The sequence below is a fragment of the Trichosurus vulpecula genome, chromosome 1 (assembly GCF_011100635.1).
Source record: "Trichosurus vulpecula isolate mTriVul1 chromosome 1, mTriVul1.pri, whole genome shotgun sequence".
Lineage (NCBI taxonomy): Eukaryota > Metazoa > Chordata > Mammalia > Diprotodontia > Phalangeridae > Trichosurus > Trichosurus vulpecula.
In genome coordinates, this window is record NC_050573.1 from 526,468,907 (window position 1) to 526,485,711 (window position 16,805).

The 16,805-nt window shown below is 39.7% G+C and overlaps 1 protein-coding gene across 1 annotated transcript in view; it reads left to right on the top strand.

Annotated features, from left to right (window-relative positions):
- The first annotated feature begins 320 nt into the window (after window positions 1-320).
- LOC118833855 (cytochrome P450 3A24-like) overlaps window positions 321-16,805 on the top strand; it is a 44,478-nt gene continuing 27,993 nt past the window's right edge. The window contains exons 1-3 of the mRNA XM_036741271.1: window positions 321-510; window positions 13,121-13,214; window positions 14,965-15,017. Of these exons, the coding sequence (XP_036597166.1) occupies window positions 434-510; window positions 13,121-13,214; window positions 14,965-15,017 (224 nt within the window). The 5' untranslated portion in view covers window positions 321-433. The remainder of the gene's footprint in view (window positions 511-13,120; window positions 13,215-14,964; window positions 15,018-16,805) is intronic.

The following is a 16,805-nucleotide window of genomic DNA, read 5'->3' on the forward strand; positions in this document are numbered from 1 at the left end:
GGATTTAAGTGAGGGAGGGCTGTGCAAAGTCACCAGCCTAACTTTTTTTTTTCTCTTGGGGCCATCTGGCTTGAGTGGCCAGATATGCAGAGATGGCCCCCAAAGATGTTTGTATCAGTATTTGTTGAAAATGGTTAATTATTACATTCTAAACTTAACTGACCATCACAGGATACCAAGATTTTTTTCCTGAAATAGGACAAACAAGATGAACCCTTGGACTTTAGCAATAAAGACTTGTAACAGGAACCAGAAAATTTCCCAGCTGGATCATAATTTCATTGGTTGACCCTTTAACTCCAGCCATGTTTTGCAGTCTATATATTCTCAGAATTTGTCAGGAATTATAACAACACTTGAGCTGAGGTACTAAGGACTAAGGCATAAAGAGAGAGGAGGAGAAGAGACAGAAAGAATAGGCCGACTAGAGAGCATGACAATGAACATCATCCCAAGCTTAAATGTTGGAACTTGGGTACTGCTTGTTCTCTTCCTGACTCTCCTTTATCTGTAAGTGACCTCTTTTTTTCCTTCTACAATTTGGATTAGACCCAGCTCCTCTGTGATTGTCACTGGACACTTCACAATGACTGGTTGCAAGTTTCTAGTATTCTTTGTATCATGTAAGGATATATTTGTTATTTATGATTTCTGTAATGGAAACTTCTGACCTTTCTTTGTTTATATAAATGAATTGAGATAGTTTGCTAGAAAAAGTGTCAAGGGAATGCTATAAACTCTTTGATCAAAGGCCTTATTGTTTTTTTTCCCAAAAGAAGAGACTTTGAGCCTATTCCTTTTGTATTGGTCAAGTAGTTTAGAAGCAGAGAAAACTCCTTAAAGAAACCTGAGTTCAGGTCAATTGCCTGTTTTTCTTATTTCCTTTCCAATTTTGTTCTCTATTTTATTTTTCAAAGTTTAAAAAGGTATTTCTTGATGTCCAAAGAATTACAGCTTATTTGCTAGTGCTCATCCTGATGAAAATGCTACAGTCTTTTCTATCAGCTGGTTTAGAGGAATTCTGTAGGACTTATTTCTGCATTCTCTTTTTCAAAGGCTCTGGGGTGGGAGTGTCCCCAAAAGTTGAGCATTCCTTTTCTGCTCTATCCAGCTTGTTTATCTAATCACTGTCCTGGAAAGGCAGGGAACTAGAAAATTGGTAAATGTCATGGATACATGTCAGTGATGGAAGCTTCTCTGTACAAAATATACCAGTTGATCAATTTTGTCTAGTGTTACAATCCCCCAAGCTGATGAGACCCAAAGTTGTACTAGCAGTAGAACAGGTAGAGACCCAACTGCAGATATTGTAGCCCCCTAACTTTCAGCATCTGCTCTCCTTATGTTTTTAAGGTTTCTGATATGTTCAAGGTCGATAATTTAATTATGCTCTATTGGCGATTAACATTTTGTGCTTAGGTATTTGTTTGTTTCCCGGTATGTGGGTTCCTTTACCACAAAATTAGACAGTTGTCACTGCTAAATGTTAGAGATAAATTAGAAGAAATTCATACATTATCCTTTTATTTTTTTCCTCTAGACTGAATCATTTTAATTTATTCAGGAAGTAGAAGTTGATATTCATATGTTACTTGTGCACTATGAGTTTCAGAATTCCCTGTAAGTGCATAGAGAGTACTTGTTAGTAATTCTTCACATGGATATAAAAAATGACCAGTTCGGAATGAATGAAATTCTTATTGAACAGGGAGATAGTTTAATGTCATAGTCCTAATATCCAGGTTTCTTTCTTAGAGCTACCAGAAAATTCCAGAAGGTCATAGGGGAAATAGGAATATTAAATGCCATGGGAACCTTCTGCATTCATGCCAAAATTACAGTAACACTTATGGCTTAGGAGGCACCCAGCAAACTAGAAAGATAATGCACTTTGTGGTGAAAGGACCGAAATTTAGATTCCTCTCTCAATGCTCATTTATCTATGTGACCTTGACCAAGGATCTTAAATAGTGGAGCCTCTGTTCCTTCATTCATATAACAAGAGGACTTTGAAGATAGACTGGGAAGCCTCCTAATACTCTAGATTTATGATTCTATCATTTTAAGTTCCATATTAGAAATCACAACTCCCAATGTGTGCTGCTTTAAGCCATTGTTGGTTGAGGGTAATAAAGTAATACAGTTTTTATATCAGCATAGGATATGAAACCTAGGAAAGACCTTTGGAATTATCTTCTACAACACACTCACTTTCTCCCTCATTTGACAGATGAGGAACTTGAGGTTAAGAGAAAAGAATTAGCCTGCCTAAGAATAAAACAACAGGACAGAAATATAAAGTAACACAATATGATATAGTATATCTACGTTCAGCAAGCTTGTCTTATTCAGTACAAAAGTCCTTGAGAACTTAAATTTGTGGGCCTCCCAAAGAATATACTGGATAGGTATATAATGAGCTTGAGTATGTTGCAGTATATAATGAAGTCAGGAAGAAAGGAAGTTAGGAAGGAAAGATTGAGGAAGGAAGGAAAGTAGGAAGAAAGCACGGAAGCAAGAAAGAACGACTTTTTCAAGCATATACTAAATTCCAGGTACTGTGGCACAAACTTCAACCATATTCTCATTTGATCTTTGCAACAATTCTGTAAGGTAGTTATTATTATCTTCATTTTGCTACTGAGAAAACTGAGGCAAACAGAGGTTAAGTAACTTGGCTATCATCACACATCTATTTAGTGTTGACACTTGTATTTGAACTAAAGATTTCCTCTTTCTAGGTCTAGTGTTCTATCCACCAGGCCACCTAGCTCTAAAGTAGTGGTATAAGGATATCTTGAAAGAGGTGTGTATTAGGAGGGCAGAGTTTATAATCTCAAAGAGGATCATAAACATGTCTGAAACGTTCGGAACCGCCGGATATAAGAAACTCTCAAAGTAGAAGGCAGAAGAATCAAAACATTTATTTAGGCTCCACAGTAACCAACCCATGAACCAGCAACCCCATTTTGATATATTGATCAAAAGCTTCCAGGCCCAATAAGTACGCCTTGAAAGAGTAACCAGGAGGCTACAGAGAAGCATGATTGCGTAAAGCAAAATCATGTTTCCCCCTCTATGGTAATAAGATTACCCACTGGACTGAAGTCTTTGTTCAGCTTCCTCCCGTAGGTCAGCTCTGCTACTGGCAGCTCCTGCTTCAGCTGTGTCTGTGGCTGTAACTGTAGCTGTAACTGTCTCTGTAACTGTCGCTGTAACTGTCGCTGTAACTGTCTCTGGCTCCAACCGGAAAAGGAAAAGAGGATCTTCAAGCTGTCCTCTCCCCTCTTATAGAGTTTTTGACATCATCAAGCACCGCCTGAACGACCAGGGCCGATTGGTTCTTGACTTGGCCCCTCCCCCTAGCGTAGCCGTTAACACCTCCCCTCAGCCAGCCCCATGACTCATCACACAGGAAGTTGTCTGCTGCCTGGAATGCTCTTTGGGCTTCCTGCCCCGGAAGAGCAAGCCACAGTGTCCAGAGGCTCAATGAGGTAAGCTGAGTCATTCAAAGAAAACAAAGGCCATTCTGGCTACACTCCACCCCTTGTTATAGGATACATAATCTAATCAGCCATGTATCCTAGAACATACATTGTGATCCAATTACAAAGGAAACTAAAACATATCATTCATTATAAAGCAAAACATATCATTTGGTGACATTCCTAAATATTGGTTTACGATTCAAATGTGATCCACCCCTAGATCCCAGCAAGATAATCTCTTCAATCAATCATCCCCAAAATAATTATTAATAATTCAAATGTCCACCCCTAAATCCTTGTATCCATTACATAGGATCAATAATATCATAACAATAAAACAACACAGCAAGGATAACACAAAATAAGTAAACAGAACACTATCATCATTTCCACCCCCCTTGAACGATTGGGGCTCAAAATCTTGGGGTGAGGGGTGAAGGTCTCATTTTCCATAGCTTCTTCATGCTGAAATTGGATGTAGAGATGGCCCTGCCCCCAAAAAGTCCCATTCCAGAGGTCATTTCTTTAACGAGCTGGCAGGAATTCCAAGAATGCTACATGCTTAGGCAGTCACCGGAAAGTGCAGGGTGCTTAAGCCTGAAGGAAACAAAACTAGCAACAAGGTTAGCCAAAACAAAGGACAAAAAGAATAGACAAGTATGGACTATAATTCTTCAAATAAAATCATCTCAAGTTTGGTTGAGATTTCAGTTATGCAAAGATCCAACATCAGAGCCAAACTCAGGTGGGAAATGAGACAGAGACTAGGATTGTCCTCCCAGCCTTTCCCCAAATGTACAAGTTTTCATCCGTTAATCACACAAAGTTACCTTTCCTCTGAGTGGCTTATGGCATTTACCAGCATCAGCCATACCTGTGGAGTCTGTGAATCTATTATTATAACCTATTCACGGTAAAATATATGGTTCAGGGGTACGATTTGGTAATTATTTTCCCCTGAATAGACAACTGTTACAGTATTGTCCTTCCCATGGGCTATAACTTCTGCAGCCTTTGGAATATCATCTGGCTTCCGTTTTACCCATACCTTAGCTCCTGACTTTATTCTATCAATGGAGCAAGACCCTTTTGCCCCTCTAGTAGTTATTTTGGGAGGAGGGTCAGTTTTCACAAAGGGTATTTTTTCACAGGGGATAATAATGACTTGAACCATCCTATCATTTCTACAAAATTGTACAGGTTTTTTACCCATATTCTGGAGTGTCACAACAATTTCTTTTTGATAATTAGAATCTATCACTCCAGCCAATACATGTATTCCTTGAGCCGCTAATCCTGGTTTAGGTAATATCCGTCCAAGATGATTCTTGGGGATTCTCATACATACTCCAGTAGGGGTTTTTCTTATCTCTTTCCTATTTAACCTAAAATTCTCTATACAATGTAAATCATATCCTGCTGAACCAGGTGTTCCTGGACTTGGTAGTGGGACATCTTCCCTCACAGTCCAAAATTCAATGTTTTGGATCTCACATGTTTGCTGTTCTCTGATCTGCAGATTTGGGGTCATCATTCTGGCTAGAGGTGTACTTCCCCCTAAGGGCCTATTATTCAAATTACGTAAGGCAATAGACAAATTATCCTTCCAATGTCGATATGAATTATTTGAGCTTAATTTTCTCAGCTGTTCTTTCAACAATCCATTCATTCTTTCAATTAGCCCAGATGCTTGTGGGTAATATGGAATATGATATATCCATTCTATATTATTCAACACACAATATCTTTTCACTTCTTTGCCCTTGAAATGTGACCCATTGTCACTTTGAATCTGCATTGGGGTTCCATAATATAAACTTACAATATCTAAAGTTTTACAGGTGTTTTTCTGAGTTGCGTCTTTATAAGGACAAGCCACTAGTACACCTGAATAGGTGTCAACACACGTACATACATATTTACATCCTTTATCCTGGGGTAGTGGGCCAATATAATCTATCTGCCAAATTTGGGCTGGAACTTTTCCCCTTGCTATTTCTCCAGTAACTATCCTAGGAAGAGTTCGTTCTTTTTCTAATTGGCATATACAACACTCCTCTGTTATTTGTTTTAACAACGCATGAGAAATACTGATATCTCGATCCTGTGCCCATCGATGGGTGGCCTGGACCCCTAAATGGCCAGCAGTCTGGTGGACCCATCTTGCTAAGGCTGGGTCATCAGTTGGAGTCGGAGTAGGGACAATACATTCAGTAGCAATCTTTGCTAGTCGATCCGCATGTGCATTGTACTCACGTTCTGGTGTGGTCAGGGTTGCATGAGCATCAACATGAAAAACTGACAGATCTGTAACCAAAGACATGTCCCATATATTTTCCCATAACTCTTTACCCCAAACTTGTTTGCCATGAATCTCCCAATTCTGATTCCTCCATGTAGGCATCCACGTAGCTAATCCATTAGCTACCGCCCACGAGTCAGTAAATATATGACACTGTCCTCCTTTCTCTGCTCTGATGGCCTGATGCACTGCCATCAGTTCAGCATATTGGCTACTTCCACCTATCCCAGAACTTTCCAGAGTTCTCCTTGTACAGGGGTTATAGGCTACTGCTTTCCAATGTCTCTTCTGTCCTAAATATTTTGCTGTCCCATCAGTAAACCAAGCATGTTTCTTCTGTTCTTCATTTAGTCCGTCATATCCATTATTCCATTTCACTAAGGATGGTACCATCTGTTGCTTAGATTCAAGGGGCTTTTCATTGCTCTCAGTATCAATGTTCGCCACAGATTCATGCAGAGCAGAAACTCCATTTTTGCCTGCTCTGGACCTATTCTGAATATACCACTTCCATTTGATTATGCTTGCCTCTTGTGCATGTCCAATTCTGTGAGAAGCTGGGGTACTCATTACCCAAGTCATAATTGGAATTCCAGGCCTTAATACCACTTCATGACCCAGAGTTAGTTGCTCAGTTTCTACTAAAGCCCAATATGCAGCTAACAGCTGCTTCTCAAAAGGTGTATATTGCACTCCAGATGAGGGCAGTTTCCTTGACCAAAAGCCTAAAGGTACACTTCGGCTTTGTTGTTTTTGCCACAGACTCCAATTTGCATAGTCATCTTGTACAGTCACTTGTAACTCCACTGGCCCATTTTGCATAGGCCATAAGTCTAGAGCTAATTGAATAGCAGCCTTTGCTTCCTCAAAAGCTCTACTTTGTTCAAGTCCCCAGTCAAATTCATATTTCTTTCTGGTGACTTTATACAAGGGTTTTAAAATCTGTCCCAAATGTGGGATGTGGTGTCTCCAATAACCAAACAGCCCTATGAACTTTTGGGCCTCTTTCTTATTGGTAGGGGTGGGAAAATCCTGGATTTTTTGTCGAGCTTGTGGGAGAATTTCTCGCAGTCCTCTATTCCACTGTATCCCCAAGAATTTTACAGTTTGAGCTGGCCCTTGAACCTTTGCGGGGTTGATTTCCCATCCTTTGCTTTTCATATGGTCAATTAATAATACTAAACTCTCCTCCACCTCCTTTATATTCTTTCCCTGTATCATGATGTCATCTATGTAATGTGTAAGCTGTACACCAGGTAACTTTAATTCATCCAAATGTTCAGCTACAATCCTGTGGCAAATAGTTGGGCTATGAATATATCCTTGCGGCAGGCGTGTAAATGTATACTGTCGGCCTTGCCAAGTAAAAGCAAACTGATTCCATTGCTTGGGGTCTATTGGGATTGTAAAGAAGGCATTGGCCAAATCAATAACTGCATACCAAGTCCCTTCACGTTTTTGTATTCTCTCTATTAAAGTAACCGTGTCTGGGACAGCAGCATACAAGGGAGGAGTCACTTTGTTCAGCTGTCTATAATCTACTGTCATCCTCCATGTTCCATCTGACTTTCGGACTGGCCAGACAGGGTTGTTCCATTGAGTAGTTGTAGGGACTAACACTCCTACCTCAACACATTCTCTTATAGTGTTGGCAATTTCATCTTGCCCACCTGGCACACGATATTGCCTCAAAGTAATTATTTTAGAAGGTTCGGGCAAAGTGATTGGATCCATCTTGATTTTCCCCACTAAGACTGCATTAATGCCCATTTTCCTCACAGCAAATTGGTATTTCCCTTCGGGTAAATTTAAGGTCATACCCTTCAATATGTCTATTCCAATGATGTATTCGGGAATAGGCACAATAACCACACTATATTCTTTCTTGGGCAACTGTCCAATTTTCATCATTAATTTAACTTGCCTGGCTGATATTTCAGTCCCTCCTAGTCCTGTAATGGTAATAGGAGTTCCATGGTTGAACTTGTCTGGATTTCCATAAATAAGGGTGGCCTCGGCCCCAGTATCTATTAATGCCTCAGTTACCGTACTTGACCCATTTTTCCAATATATGGTCAAGTTAATGTGAGGTCTACAATCCAGCCTGTGTATTTCCTTAATTTGGACTGGGGCTCGGCCTGTTCCCTAGTATTCCCTTTCATATGATTCACTTGGGTTTGAAGGTTCAACATCTGTAGTATTTGCAGGAGCAGTTCTTATTTCCCTATCTCTCCTGTTATCAAGGCCTTTATCTCTGTACATTCTATATAATTCATTGGTTGGAATTCCATCTATCATTTCAAAACCTACCCCTGCTCTCAATAAAGCAGTAAACATTTCTTTCCTTGTTACTCTCCTTTGGCGCCAAGTTTGCTGGTTATTCACCCTTCTCTCTCGAGGAGATCTATCCCTTCCCCAGTCACCTAAGTCATGTAACTGTAAAATCTTATTTATCACTGTTGTAAGACGGCTCCCTACTTCTCCAAGTAATAAATTCAAAATTAGTTGTTTATAAGCAGGGGGAGCTGTCCTAATTATTAAGTTCCTATGAGGCAGTTCCATTGGATCATTGTAATATTTGTCTGCAGTTCCTATCATAATGGCAGTCTTCATTACCTCCTCCTTTAGTCTCATGATACAATCTCTAAGTGAATACCAGGGTCTGTGCTCAGTGGGCCACATAGAATCAGTAGCATATCTCTTATTGCATCCCACAGCGGCTAATGCCAACAGAGTAGTCCTGCTATCACCATCTCCTTGCTGATGATGTTCCCTAGAAGCTTGTTGAACTAGAGGATCATGGCTGATACCTATGAATCTCATGCAGTCTGTCCTATCTACTGATATTCCACTGGCCCCTTGATCACTGAGTCTTACCATCCAAGATATCAATGGTTCTCCTATTCTTTGGCTGAATCTACTCAAAATATCTGTGACCTCTTGCGGTGAGAAATCTTCCTGAATTTCCCTTGTAACTGAATCTTCACCTCGGGTTTCTGTCTTCCTCCTTTGTATGGGTCGAGCCCTTGTCTGATCATTTAACCATCTCCTATTCTCTGTGTGAGGCACATCCTGAACCCCAGTAGTGTTTTGTGCCTCAGCCCCTAACATTGTCTCATTCTCTCCCCACTCACTTCCTCTGCCACCATGGCTAGGACGAAGCAGGCAGTCAGGCTCTTTCTGGGCTGGGTTGAAATGCACTCTGGGCTTTTTTGGTCTCCTGTTGCTCTTAGCCACATTAATAGAAAAGTTCTCATTTGAGTCAGTTTGGTCTCCTGCTATCTGAGATTCCCCTTCTTCCTGTGGGGTAGGAGTGCCCCCATGTCTTTCACTTAATCTCAATCTTTCGTATACTAGCCGGTAGGCTGATAACACTATCCAGCTTTGCCTAGATAGTGATGCCCCTGACTGAATCCCAACTTCTCGTAAACACTTTTCCAAATCCCTAGGATCTCCTCTCCGTAGCCTTGGTTCCCAGTTTTCACAGGGTCCAGCTTTTTTAGCCAATTCTTTTGCTAGGGAGGAATAAAATGGATCCTCCCATCCTGGGATATTCATCTCTTCCTCTGGAATTGTTCTGCTTCTAAATAGAGATCTTATACCTAGCGATCCCATCCTGGTCGCCAAATGTATTAGGAGGGCAGAGTTTATAATCTCAAAGAGGATCATAAACATGTCTGAAACGTTCGGAACCGCCGGATATAAGAAACTCTCAAAGTAGAAGGCAGAAGAATCAAAACATTTATTTAGGCTCCACAGTAACCAACCCATGAACCAGCAACCCCATTTTGATATATTGATCAAAAGCTTCCAGGCCCAATAAGTACGCCTTGAAAGAGTAACCAGGAGGCTACAGAGAAGCATGATTGCGTAAAGCAAAATCATGTTTCCCCCTCTATGGTAATAAGATTACCCACTGGACTGAAGTCTTTGTTCAGCTTCCTCCCGTAGGTCAGCTCTGCTACTGGCAGCTCCTGCTTCAGCTGTGTCTGTGGCTGTAACTGTAGCTGTAACTGTCTCTGTAACTGTCGCTGTAACTGTCGCTGTAACTGTCTCTGGCTCCAACCGGAAAAGGAAAAGAGGATCTTCAAGCTGTCCTCTCCCCTCTTATAGAGTTTTTGACATCATCAAGCACCGCCTGAACGACCAGGGCCGATTGGTTCTTGACTTGGCCCCTCCCCCTAGCGTAGCCGTTAACACCTCCCCTCAGCCAGCCCCATGACTCATCACACAGGAAGTTGTCTGCTGCCTGGAATGCTCTTTGGGCTTCCTGCCCCGGAAGAGCAAGCCACAGTGTCCAGAGGCTCAATGAGGTAAGCTGAGTCATTCAAAGAAAACAAAGGCCATTCTGGCTACAAGGTGTCTCACATCTTCCCCCACCTTACAACAATTGATGATTTTTTTATGTCTGGGTGAATAAATCCTGTTTGTAATTAGCAGTGAACATGTTAGGGATATTGAAGAGAGAGCATGCAAGAGGAAGGGCTGAGAACAAGTCATTGAATTTGATTTCACGATTAAGAGATTGTTGTTGCCATTGGAGGAAGCAATTTCAGGTGGATAATGAGATTATAAGCCAAAATGCAAGTCAAGTAAGGCTAGCATAGAATGGATCTCAGATTTGGCCCCCAGCCCAAGGCAGAGCTTGGAGAGGGAGCTTGAAATAATCATCCAATCTGAAGTAGACCAAGGATATCCAAGCACTAAACCAAAAAGAGAAGAGGACTATATATACATACATATGTATGCACACACACACATACACACATATCTATATGTATCTATCTAACATCTATCCAAATAACTATCTTATATCTATCTGTCCATCTATCCTTGTAGAAAATCACAAATTTGTTATAGAGGTTTTGCTTTCCTTTTTCCTTTCCCAGTGTATATGTGTGTGTATGTGTGTGTGTGTGTATGCGTGCATGTGTGTGAGAGAGAAGAAGAAGAAGAAGAAGAAGAAGAAGAAGAAGAAGAAGAAGAAGAAGAAGAAGAAGAAGAAGAAGAAGAATAATAAGAAGAAGAAGAAGAAGACAGAAGATGGAGGGAGAATGTGACAATACTTGTTAATATAAAATTATTTTTTTAACAAAAAAAGTAAAGCCACAACTTATGAGGATACTGAATGGTGATGGTTCAGGGACTAGAGTTCAAAGTAAAGATGAAAAATAAGATTATAAAAAATGAGATGAGGAGAGAAAAGAAATTATAAGATGTGGTCAGATAAAACAATTTTAGCACCCTTGACGATGGAAAAAGAATATTTGGGGTGATAATGAGATCAAGGTTGTTATTATTGCTGTATGTGACTGATAGGAAATGAGTGAATAGGAATTAGGAATTGAAATTAAGGAATAGTGAGGCAAAGGTGTTCTGAGGACTAACTGAATTTTTATGTCATCTGGCATAAGGTCAGGGTTAGATTGCAGAGGAAGAGTGAGCCAGTGTCTGAAGTGCTTGAGAAAAAAAAAACCAGCTGTAATCCAGTGTGTAACTACTTCCAGAACTAGATTGGGTAAGATATATCTGGGAAGAGTGAAAACCAAAGGATGACAGGTTGCTAAGTAATGCCAGAGAAAGGGTCTGGGAAGGGTAATAAGGAGCAAAGGAAGAGCGTACTGAGTCCTCCCCTGGGATTTTATACCTGCAGTCGTGAGAACCCAGGAGATGAAGGGAAATGTGTTGATAATAGAATGCAGACCCAGAGGACACAATGGAAGAGGTGGGAAGAGCTGGATTGCTACCTGAGAGGAGTAGGACTATGATGTGTAGAGAAAAGAGAATGGGAAATGGAAGCAAGGCAAATGGGTGATTTTTGTTTAGTCATGTGGGAGCTCTCTAATCAAATGGAAGAGTAAATAGTAGGAGTACACTAGTCTTAGCAAACAGTTATATTTCTTTCTAGTGTCAAAGAAGGGATGATATTAGGAATGGTGTAAAGAGCTCTTCCTGTACATAAGGTCCTAACAGTAAGAGGTGTGGTATCTAAATCTTTGGTGTTGGGGTGGGTCATTGATTTGAGTGAAAGATATTGGAAACTGTGAATGTGGTATGTAAGATAACACTAGCACACAGGATGGCTACTAGCACAGATTCACTCTTGATCTGGTCAGACAGGAAAGACAGCTTCAAAGGGGTTAATAATCTTACTTTATTTTAGTTTAGTCTTCTCACAAGGGTTGCTGATAATGAGCACAACCTTCTACAGCATTCCCTACTCACCTTTATCGCAGGTGCCAGCAAGAAGTGGGGGGCAACTACCCCTACATCTCGATGGGGTCAATTGAGACAGCCACAAATTGTGCATGCCCCTCAATCCCCTTAAACCTCAATGCTGATGAGTTGAGGCAAACATTCCCCCCAAGCCTTGATGGGGCCAGTCATGGCACACACAGCATTCCAGCTTGTGCATTCAACTCCAAGGGTTCCCCAACTCAGTGACCAGTGCCCACCTGCTTTATAGGGCATTAGACAAAGAAGGCACGTTGCCAGCAATAGACTCACAAGTTTATATCACCTCATCCATGTATCTCACTGCACAGTCACAGTGAATGTTTACAATTTAAGCACAAATGTTTGTACTAATTATCATTGTGTAATACTGCACAAAGCATGGTGGAGATGTTTTTGCCATGTGCCTGGGAAATAGGGATTCTTATAGCCATGGATCCTGGGAAACTGAACTATAAGAAAGAATGACAAAAATCCACTTCACACAGACTGAAATCCACCTTATTTACACTAAAATCCACCTTACTTACGTGGTGTCTGGTGTTCTGGTTCTAAAGATGAGTGGTCTGGTGTCTGAGGCACTAGAGCTGTATTGGTTTCCTGGAGAGGAGAGCTTCATGTCTCAGGCCCATGTACTCATCTGTCTTGGTCATATGTAGGTTGCATTGACCATGGACTGAGTCCAGTCTAGCAATGGAGATTTGGTCCTAGTCACAGCACGATAGAGTTCAGTTGTAGTAATGATGGAATGAGTCCAGGCAGATGGGAAATATATTCTAGAAGAATAGTGATGATGGTTTTCTCAAGGCTTGCCCAACTTCGGTATACCTAATGTGTTTTCTCAGGCCTTACTGAATTGCAGGTAGGACTTCAAGGAATCTCAGCTTAGGCTTGTGTTGTCTCAGGATGTTTGTGGGAGTCATGAAGTATCTCTGGAAGTGCCCCCTTGGCATCTGTATCTGAGTGAACCAAGCTTTGCCTTAGAGTTACCTTTATAGCTCCTCCCCTTCTGATTACTGACAAGTGGGCTGCATCATTTCTGTCCTTGGTCTTGGCCTTGGCTCTAATGTCTTTGTATTTTTCCTTTGCTTTACAGATATGGGACCTGGACACACAAGCTCTTTAAGGACCTGGGAATTCCAGGACCATCACCTCTTCCTTTCTTTGGCAGTTTTCTTTCTTATGGCAAAGTAAGTTTCTTTGAGTTCTCCTTTATTCTCTTTGTATAGTGGAAAGAGCATTTGCTCTTGGCTCAGGAGACTTGGGTACAAATGCCATCTCTGATGCTTATTACCTATGTAATGTTGGGGAAATCAATCATTCTCTGTCAGCCTCAGTTTCCTCATCTGTAAAATGAGAGGCTTGGACTTCGGCTTCATCTCTAGGATCTTTAATTCCTTGTAATATGTTAGATTTTCTAAAGATAAGTTATAGAGCACTTGTCCTTCAGTGTTATAGGATAGAGAGTGTAGTAGTATTCAGGCCCTCTTTTCCTTGTACAAAGGACTTCATTAACAAGGCTCAGGCACTGAATGGTTACAGTAAATTCTGCCTGTGTGGGTGTCAGTGTTATTAATACTCTCTGGCAGACTTAGCCATTGATTCAAAAGGTATTTCTTTTTGAGTCCTGTGCCCTCAGTCCTCTAGGGGATGATAATTAGGCCTGTGTTTTAACTGACACAAGATTTCCCAGGTGAGGTAACCGGCTATTATCACCTGACTTTTCCCACAACTTTTAGGCTTAGAGAGCTATCTCCAGCATCCATTAATTACCTTGTCTATGGTCACCCAACCAGCATATGTGAGAAGCAGAACTTGACTTTTCGGTTTTGAGTCCAGTTTAGAAAGATCTCTATGCCTTTCTACTGACCAATCAGTAGCATTTATCTCCAGATATTGATGCATAAATAGGAGAGACTGCATGTGAAGCTTTAGATTAGAAGATATGTCACGAATTGGCAAGAATTAGAGTCCAAAGAAACTAATTGATGGGTCAGTGGTTGAGATAAGGCAACCATTCACCTTTTCTATCCTTCAGTTTACTCATTACCTCATCAGTTGCTTTGAGAATCAAATGAGACACATTGGATCATGAAATGCATGTGAAATAACATTAGAAAATGTAAGATACTGTTAAGTATAAAAGGAATCTGTTAAAGGATTTTGTCATTATAATTATGTTAACAATCTTTTAATGGATATCTATTAATCATTTTCTTTGAACGATACTCTGTGAAAGACATTAAATCAAGGATACTTGACATGGGAAATGAAAATTTTTTGGATAATTAGTTTTAGAAAAACTGGTTTCTTTTGTAAGGCTATGTATTTTATGCATTTTAAAACATTGTTTTGGGAAGGAGTCAATACACCACCAAAAAGGTCTATGACACTTAAATTACAAAGAACCCCTGCACTAGTGGAAATACAAAAATAAATAAGTCAATGATAGGTGACATCATCAAGCTTATTATTCATTACAGAGAATAACTTATATTAAGACAATTGTAACTTAAAGGAGAATATAGTAAGGGTATAACTGTATAGAGTACATCAATCCCTATTATTAAGTGCCTTCAATGTTCTAGAGGCACAGAGTCACAAATACAGTGAATAGAACAATCCCTACTTTAAATAGTCTTTCACAGAAGAGGAAAAAGAAATTAGAGTTAAAATCAAGTGAGGAAGGATCCTGGAGAAATCTCTTTCTGCTGGGGAGATAAGGAAAGACTGTGGAAGTGACCACATTTGAGCTGGGTCAGATGTCAATGAGTAAAAATGGGGATGGGCAACAAACAACCTCCAGGCAAAGTGAGTATCACAACAACAATAGCAAAAAATACAATTATTTTATATTTAACTTCCTAACATAAGGCATTTTTAACATTTTTCTTTTTTAAGAATTCATGCCAATATCTGCTTTTAAAATGCTTTTTGCAGGGTGTTACAAATTTTGACCTGACTTGTTTTAAAAAATATGGGAGAATCTGGGGGTGAGTATTCTATCTAGCTTTCCTTGATACTTAAACATTTCAATAGTCAGTCCCTAATAGCTTCCCATGCAACCTAAATAATTTTGTGAAGGTAGAGGTATTGGAGACCTGTTTAATGCCACAGAATTCTAGTTCATGCCTATAGAATAGTAACATATGCACCTAGTATGATATTATCCTGGGTCATGGATTCTGTACATATCCCCATGTTTTTAGTTCAGTGCCATGATAATGCGAATGTTGAAGAAATAAGGAAATATTGTATGAAGTGCCTACTGAGGGGGCCTACAAAGGCTTGCTGAGCAATGCAGATACAAAGAGAGAACTGAAAGAGTTCCTGCCCTGAAGGAGCTTCCATTCCTGTTGCACAATTCAACATGTTAAAAGAATAGTAGTGAAAAAAGATGATCAGAGGAATAATACCATATAGCTCAAGGAGGGTAACCACCATTTCTTTGAGAATTAATTTTACTTCAGAAGAGTATTCTTCCACTTTCTTTAATTCACTGTCTAGACTCTTATTAATTACATATTTAAAAGTATAATTCTTAGTGAGTATGAGGAGTTAAACAACAGTGTAATTTTTAGAAATGTTAGAAATTTTGTTTGATACATAATTATATATGGAATTGTAAATCACATAATGTCACATGAACTAATCTCATTTTAATTTCCATGAGTAAGCAATGATACATTGGTTAACATTAGTGTAGCATCTGATACTCTATCAGTCTGGACCCTTCTATTAGTTACAACAGTTTCTAGAGATTTGGGAAGATGGCCAGAATCCTCTCCAATTCTTAGCTGTTAAGCACTAATGCAAATGCTTTACTTTTACTTGTCAGCCATAGTACAAATGGTATGTAACAGTTAATATAACTAAATATTAATGAAAATTAATTGGCAACAGAACATGGCTTCTACAACCTTTGGGTTCACTCTCCCACTAACATGCTAAAATTCAATGGTAAGAAGAGATCTCCATTGGAGTTATTCCTGGAGAATCACACATTTGTACACAGATGGGTAGAGTGCATGTGGGAAGGGATAAGTATATAGGGAGCAGATGAGAACACACACATATATGTGTGTACATACATATATATGCATACTTATAACACATATCTGTGGATGTACACGTACATGCATATAATACATATAACACATATATGTGTATATATACATGTATATAGATAGATACATAGATAGGTAGATAGAGACATCATATCAGCAAAGCTGTGTAGCTGCAAATGTCCTTTGCTGATGTGATTGTGCTACTCCATTAGACTTATTCCCCACTAATCATCTTACACCAGGTCATTCCTTCTTGTGTTACATTTTACTTGATTTGGAAGACCAAGATTCTAAATTCTATCTTAAACTGTCAGGAGGGTAATCTATTGAGTGATCTGTGAAAGCATGCCATGTTAGCACACTTCTTGTATTGTCTTCATAATCGTGGGCTATTTTTCTCACTACTTTTCATCCAAATATCCACAATACTTCATCCTGAATACTTTTCCTTATTCTAATCACTCCAATTATTTCTGAGTCCCAATCCAGTTGAATTTTCCATCACCAACTGCTTCTGTCCTTCAGGGAACTGCTATCCTATCATCTACCATCTTTCCTACACATCTATAAACCTTTGTAACAGCTTGAATTCTAATTCCTTGCTTTAATAGAAACCTGACTGTCTCTTGAAGTACCATATCCCTTAAAATGCTTTCTCTTCTGTCTTCTACTCCCTCCACCCAATACTCACAGTTAGAAAATGGAAAAGGTATA